A 7851-nucleotide genomic window follows, 5' to 3' on the forward strand; every position below is an offset into this window, starting at 1 on the left:
ACCTTTAATCCCAGCACTTGCAGGTGGATCACTGTGAGTTTGAGTCCAGCCTGTTCTACAAATGAGCTTCAAGACAGCCCTGGCTATTATGCAGAGAAACCCCATCTCAGGGGGTAAAAAAGAGGAATTTAAACCTAGGCTTTACCCATAACGCGCCACTGATCCCCCTCCACAGGTAGCCTCACCTCATCTTCCTGTAGAATCTCTAAGCCTTTTGTCTATCCAGCACCTTTTCTGTGGGACACCCTAGAGTCAAACCTCACCATGGCCAGAGCTGGTAACTAGTGACCCAGCACTTCTTACATGTACCTCCAGAACATCCTGACCTTCTGGAAGCTGGGGATAGCTGAGGACCTGCTACAGCCTGATGCTGGGTATCCCTGACCTGACCAATTATAACACCTCCCCCCACACATACAAAGTACCCACAGGGGATGAGCCTGGTAGTGACCCCATCTGCCAGCATGGAATTCCAGAGAAGTGTATAGGCTTGTGGGCTGCTTCTCCACGCTAGGGTTCTGACTGCAGCAGCCAGGATGCTCTGCTTAGGCTTGTCCACGTGAAGGAGCCAGGGAGAAGATACACTCCCACAGGCAAGGACTAGACAGGCACCTACAGCCTGAAGCTGACCTGACTCAGCGCAGCTGTGATCAAAAGCCACCCCACACAAGCACAGACCCACCAACCTGACATGCATCTCTCAGCCAGCAACCTGACTCCCACATCCCCATCCAGCCCGCGCTAGTGCTACAGACAAAAAAATACCTAGGGTCCCTGCCTAAAGGGGCTGTCTATCCCAGGAGGGACACAATGTAAGTTGCACAGATACATTGTATGTCGTGAAAACAGTCCTACAGGGAGATGGGGAGACATGCTGAATGTGGATGAGAACCAAGGGTCCTCAGCTGCCCAGGACACGTAGCTGGAGCTCTTTCTTCTCTCCTATGGTGGGGAATCCATGCTTCAAGGACAGGTGACAGCCCCCATACCATCTGACACACAGCACAAAGCTTGCCCCATCCTCTGCTGCCTCAGAAAACAGACCTGCACGACCTCACTCCAGTGCCTGCCAAGATGGCTCCAAGAGAGGAATCCAGGCCTGACCAAAGCTGAATCCCAAGCCCTGAAAGGCTAGGGTGGGAGATAGAGCTAGAGAAAAAGCTGGCCTGGCCAGAGGAAAAGAGCCGTTCAGTCCATGGGGTGCATGCTAGGTGCCCCCAAACTGTTCTAGTATCTAGCCATGCCACTTGTGTTTTAAAGTGTACCAAATTTTTAAACTTCATAGCATACCAAATATATTTTTATTTTCCTAGTGTTTCACACACACACATGCTCACACACATATATATACACATGCACACACATATGCTCACACATACACGTGCATGTGCACACACATGCACACATGCTCACAACCACACACACATGTTCACACATACACACAAACATACACGTGCATGCACACGCATGCATACATGCATATGCTCACAATACACACAATGCACACATGCTCACGCACATGCTTACACATGCATACACAATATACCCATGTGTGTTCATATACATGTATGCACACACATGTATACACACATGCTCACACGCATGCACACAAATACCCACATGCTCATACACACACACACACACACACACACACACACACACACTCCAGCATCCAATCTTGGGAGTTTCTGCTAGGCCCTATGCAGTAGGTCTATCTGGTGGCAGCCAGGAAACATCATTCCACTCTAGAGTACCAGGCTCATCCTTGAGATAGACACTATTGTTGCTACCTGTTTCTTCTCTGACTGAAAAACTGAAGCTTTACCCCTAACAGAGAGCCATGGTAAAGCTCTGAGCCCTGAGTCTACATCTCTAGTCCAAGAGATGTTCATGGAGTAGTGGTCCTCACACCATGAAATCACACAGGACCCTGACCCAGGGAACCCACCCCAGATGGGGACAGAACTCAGCACTTTGCATGAACACAGAATATGTGTGTGTACATGTATGCATGCGTGTGCACACTGTTCTGGCATGCCCCATGATCTTCCATGCATGAGTGTATATTGTGTTTCCCTTTGTGGATGAAGTTTCATTGGCAGGGAGGGCTTGCATGTGTGTGTGTGTGTGTGTGTGTGTGTGCATGTATGGTGTGCATTTGTGTGTGATTGTGGGAATGTGTGCCTGTTCGTGTGCACTTTTGGGTGTGGAGGTTTGAGATAGGACAGCTCTGACTGTCCTGGAACTCGCTTTATAGATCAAGCTGGCCTCAAACTCACAGAGATCCTTCTGTCTCTGCCTCCTGAGTGCTAGGATTAAAAGTAAGAGGCACCACTGCCCGGTTCGTGTGCACATTTATGTATGAATGCACATGTGGGCGTGGCACAAATGTAAATTAATTTATGTAAATGAGTGCATGTGTGGTTTGCATTGTGTGAACATGTATGCTATCTGGATGCACATTTCTGCATATACATTTATGTATGAACGTATGGGCACTGGAGCCCTGAGCACATACATGCATGAATATTCATTCTGTATAGTACATTTTCCAAGTGGAACAGTGGAGAGGGAGGCAGCACTCTGGCCTGATCAGCCTGCACTCTGGGGAGGTTGGCTCACTCCTTCTAGGTTTCCTTGAAGAGGGCTTCCTCTCTCTCAGTCCTCCTTTCCTTGAAGGAAAACAAGAGTACCCTGAAAAACAAGTTTTGCTGAAATTCAAAACTATCTTGAGGCCTTTGCATTTGAATCCTGAAGACTCCCCAGTGGGTGAGCTGACTGGGAGCCCTTTCCCACTAACTTAAAGCCTAGTGTAACCAGTGTCCAGGTGCTCTGTCCCTGCAGACCTACGGCGGCGACGGGAACGCAGCTCCAGGGCACTGCTTGGCAGTGCAGTGCGCTAGCGCACAGTGGGACGTCTTGGAATCTGGTGGGGGAGTCAAGCACCTGAAAAGCTGGGGACAAGCAAGTGTAAAGATAGCTCCAGTGTGGCTGGCTGTGAGCATCCCCCAGATGCCTCCTTGGCATGTCCTCTTTCCTCACAGACCCCTCCCAAAAGTCCATAACCACATGGCACATACGTGAGTCCACAAGAGAAGAAACTACAGACAGATGGGGACCCTATATACCCTAGGAATCACAGGCGGTGTGGCAGCTCCAACACCAAAGGCAGTTTAAGGGTAAATGTACACTCTGCTGTTTCTGAACCATCTGAGCATCTGAACCACAGAATCACAGGACTCGTGAAAAAACAGAAGAGGGCTTTGCACAGCTTAGAGACACTGGGAGACACAGCGAGGCCTCAAGGTAGATGGGGGCGATTTCTACATATCCCAAGCAAATCACGCACCTTGCCATCCGGATTTCAGGCATATTAGCTCTTCCCCTGATAACTTAAAGCTCACTAGTTATCTTGGTTCAGGGGACTCAGCCCCCATAGGATGAGGAGCCTTGGCCCTGTTGGGGGAGGGGGCAGTGCAAGAACACAAGCCCCCGCTGAGCAGCTTTTGGCTCAACCTCCAGGACACAGAAGTCTGCATTCCACCGGCCTCTCTAAAGGGACCTTCCTGCCCCCGAGGGTACAAGGCTGAAAACCCCAACAACAGCTACAGCGAAGTAGCCAGAGACACGCCACCTTCCCCAAGCATATCCTTAGATCTCACCGAAGCTTACAAACACACAGGTTTGTTCCACCCAAAGGCTAAAATTAAAACCCATCACACCTTTGTTTTCTAAGCTTGAAATCAAGTCTAGCTGGGGGCTGGGGTGTGCTGGTTTCTCCAGCATCTTCCTTTGTCATCAGTGGTTACAGAAGAGGCCCCAAGCTTACAAATCCCTGTCTGCAGCCCCTGCCAGGCCTTCATTTGATTAATAGCCCCAAGTGCCATGTGGTCAGTAAGAACGGCCTGGCCGTAGTTAATACAAATAAATGAAGAATTAGCTGCTACCAACCAACAGGTGTTTTTCAGATCTGCTGTTTAAAAGAGCCTGGACTGCTGTTTAGCCAGAAGTGACTAAGCCACAGAAGCAATAAACCAAGTCATTTTTCCCTCCCAGAGTGATTCCCCTCCTCTTTTCCTCTTTCATCCTTCTTGATGCTGTGACAAGAGGCCGGTGACCACCGCAGGTGACACCGATAACCAGAGGATACGCAGAGTACCGATTTGGGGAGGTCACCCTCAGGCGCCTTTGTGATAAAGAGCGGGGGTTTCCAGCCTGGCAGTCTGGCATTGCACCAGCCCCCTACTCAGGGGCTTTGTGGGTATGCTGAGCAGGAGAAGAGCAGCCAGTTGCTGGCTAGTTGCTGGATCTCAGAGCAAAGGAAGTCCTCGGTGCGCACATGGGACAGCGGAGAAGGCAACGAATCCTTGGGCTTAGGAGCATTGTTGCCGGTCTGGCTGCGCTTGGCGCTCAGCAGCATCAAAGAGGACCGCGAGCAACCCGACACCACCGCAGGCGCGGGGGACAGGGGCCTTGCGCAGCAGCGGCGCACAAAGACTAACCGGCCACCGAAGTACGGCCATGGGCAAACGCGCGCAGTTTTGCCTCAACAGGTTGGAAACTCCAAAGATGACGCCATGCACTTAACGATCTTCCTCGGTCTTTCTCAGCCGTGACAAACCCAGCCCACGGTCCCTCCGGAGAATCGGGAGGGACCCCGCGGCAGCCGCCAGCTCAAGCATTGCTGAGAATGAGGCCAGGGAGGGCGACGATGGCGAGGTGGGCCACTGGCGGATGCCTACGCTCCTTACTGGCCGCAGGCAGGGCGCAGCTGACGAAGCGCACAAACTTCTCCCCAGAGCCGCTTAAGTCTGGTCATTCCACGAGGGACTCCAGAGGCGGACATCTCGCACCACCCTGGTCCAACAGCACCCCGGGAACCCCAGGCGCCCGGAGTCTAGAGAATGAATGGATAGCTTAAGTGAGCGACACAACGCTGAAAGTGCCGGCACCGCGAGACTCCTGCGCGCTCCAGCCAGCACCCGCCACCTGCGTGTAGGCAGGGACCCGGCCCCTGCTGCCTCCCTGCCGAACGCGCAGAGTGAAAGGTGGCTATCGCCAGGATAAGCCAGAGACCTGCACAAAGGGCACGGAAGACCAGCGGGCACTGGGGCACCGAGTTATATTTCCACCCGAGCTTACCTGGCTTTGCCCAGGCCACGCGTACCACCAGCAGCAAGACCAAACTAGTGAGCACGTCCAGAAGGTGCCGCCTCCGGAGCCTGTGCCACCTGTGGACAACAACCACAGGTTAGCGGGCCCAGGGCGTCCCCCACCCCCTCGCACCCTTTAGCCCTGCACCCGCCAGCAGCCCGAACCTGGGCGCCATCTCCGCAAGCCTGGCGGTCTGCGGCCCCCTGATGTAGCGCCAGAGCCTCGGGGAGCCGCTTGCCCACAGCGCTCCGACCGCTGCTGCAGGCTAGGGCAGGGGCGGGCAGGGCCGAGCAGGGGCGGGCCGAGGCGGGGCGGGGCGGAGACAGCTCAATGGGCGGGGCGCTGGGCGCTGGGCTGGGCCAGGAAGAGCCCGGTGAGTGGTCGGGTGGATTGGGAATCTAGGGACAAGCAGGGTGGACAAGGACAGGTATCTAGTAGCCCCTGAATGGCAATCTCTCCTTCCCCTCAATGTGTTCAATGCGTGTTCTTCCTCATACCAAGCTGCCTCGCGAAGCTGCCAGAGGCTACATGTGAGATCCAGGCTCAAACCCAGAGCAAAGTATAGGGACAACCCACATTCATTAATTCCAGTCTATTGCAGGACATGTGCTCAATCCGTGAAGTGGACTGCCAGGAAGGCAGGCTATTTGAAGAAAGACGTCTACCCCCAGTGGCCGCTGGAGAGACACTGGTCACTCCTTACCCCTCTCCTGCAGGTGTACAGGTGTTATGAAGCCTGCCATGCCCAGGGGTGACCCCTGCCCCCACCTCCATCCCCACACTTGATACACCCAGAGACAAGGAACCACCTTCGAGGACACACACACACACACACACACACACACACACACCCCTGTTTCTCTCCCACCAGTTTGGCACTCTTGGCGCCCTACCTCCTTCCTCCAGCAACTAGACAGCATGACCCTCCCGGCAAGGCCTTTAACAAAAATAAAAGAAGCTCACATCCATCACACAGCAAATTGAGATTCCAGAAAGCCATTCCCACTAACCTAGCCACATTCCCCCAAACTCCTGGACCTCATCTTTGCCCATCCCCCACTGTCCTTCCTGGCCTGACTCCTCTGGACCACAGTGAAGAGCCACAGCCTGACTCCCCAGCCCCTCTCACAGCCCCACCTCCAGCCTGTAACACCTCAAGTGATTCCTTTCTGTTGTTGTAGACCAGAGACCAAGTCTCTCCCCCTCACCCCTCAGCTCCACCCCAGGCCCTCCTAAACCTCCCAGGCACCTCTCGGGTCTCCCCCTATTACCTTCTGACCCAGCCTGGCTCTGCCCTCCCCCTGCCCACTGCTCTGCTGCTGCAGCCCGAGGCCTGCTTGGGATTCTGATCCTCTCACATCATCCTCCGGCTTCAAAGGCCGGATCCTGCCCCGGACCCAGGGCCTGCCTGGTCTCGCCCATCCACCTGGCCCACATCCCCACTTCATCTGCCTTCAAACCTGGAGTCCCCGTCCAGGTGAAAAGGGCACAGGGAGGAAGCCGGCAAGCTAGAGAATTGTGATCTGCAGTGTTACAGAGTCAAAATGATTGATGGCCCCGCACTCATTTTCAAAACTATTTCAGGGGAGGATAGATCTAGGCACTGGCTGTGCCTGGCAGGTTTTTGTGTTTCTGAGCACCCCAAGTCCATGTGTGTGTGTCTCCACAGTTACACACAGTATGTGCATGTGTGTCGGTTGGCATGCATTCATGTATGCATACATGTAGGAGCAAGTCCTGGATCTCAGTGATCCTGTCTCTCTTTATTAACATGTTTACCTATCCGGGAGCCATGCCCCAAGTGAGGAGTCTGAGGCAGGCGCACAGGGGTGGGGAGGGGGCTCTCGGCTCTTCTGCCTGCCTCCCAGTCAGGTCTACTTCCACCATGATAGCCGGTGAGAGCTCAAGATAGCCAGTGAGAGCTCAACCGTGTGTCCAAAAGAGCAGGCCTCTGCAGGTGGCAGGATGGAGCCCCCCAGGGCTGTCTGCAGTCTCTCAGGGGAACCCCAGAAAAGGGTAGGGGCCATGCTAGTCCAGTCACCCTTGGGCTTCAGAGTTAGCTGACGGCCTCCTTCCCCTGTTGGACACCTCTGGGCAGAGATGAGTCCATCTGGGGGGAATTTAGTGGGGGAGGACAGGGAGCAGTAGGAGACCCCAAGCCTGGTTGTCTTCCCCAGACACAGGGAAGATGATTCTGCAAAGGACCTGAGTACTAAACAGGGTGGCAGACAAGGGAAAGCACCAAGATGAGCTCTCAGATGTAAGCATTGTGATTGGATGCAACACTGGATGCTAAACACATTCTCCACTATCCTACCCTCGGGCCATCACAGTGTCCCCACCATCCCCATAATATTCACAATTTTCTCCTATTAGAGTTTTGTTCCCTTCAGAAACACAAGGAAGAAGTAATTGCTAAAGATGGGGGAATGGGGCGATGAAAATACAGATGTGCACTTAGGGAATTCTCAGTTAATGCTGTGTGCCCTCCTCTTCCACATAAGCATGGGGTTTGCTCAGGGGAGCAAGGCTCAACCTCCTGCCGTTAGTTGATCCTCCGCAGCTGGGGGCACAGAGGAGAAAACACAGAGAGAGAGAGACAGAGAGAGAGACAGAGAGGGAGGGAGGGAGGGAGGGAGGGAGATGAGTCCCCAGCATGGTGCCTGGTTATCCTAGCACAATGGGATCAGGCGCAGG

General features: G+C 53.8%; 1 protein-coding gene across 1 annotated transcript in view; it reads right to left on the reverse strand.

Annotated features, from left to right (window-relative positions):
• Col18a1 (collagen type XVIII alpha 1 chain) overlaps positions 1-5391 on the reverse strand; it is a 109538-nt gene extending 104147 nt beyond the window's left edge. Inside the window, exons 1-2 of the mRNA XM_013351205.1 lie at positions 5319-5391; positions 5143-5231 (exon numbers count right to left, since the gene is read on the reverse strand). Of these exons, the coding sequence (XP_013206659.1) occupies positions 5143-5231; positions 5319-5329 (100 nt within the window). The 5' untranslated portion in view covers positions 5330-5391. The remainder of the gene's footprint in view (positions 1-5142; positions 5232-5318) is intronic.
• Positions 5392-7851: the final 2460 nt, after the last annotated feature.

This window comes from Microtus ochrogaster, linkage group LG2, assembly GCF_000317375.1.
Source record: "Microtus ochrogaster isolate Prairie Vole_2 linkage group LG2, MicOch1.0, whole genome shotgun sequence".
NCBI lineage: Eukaryota > Metazoa > Chordata > Mammalia > Rodentia > Cricetidae > Microtus > Microtus ochrogaster.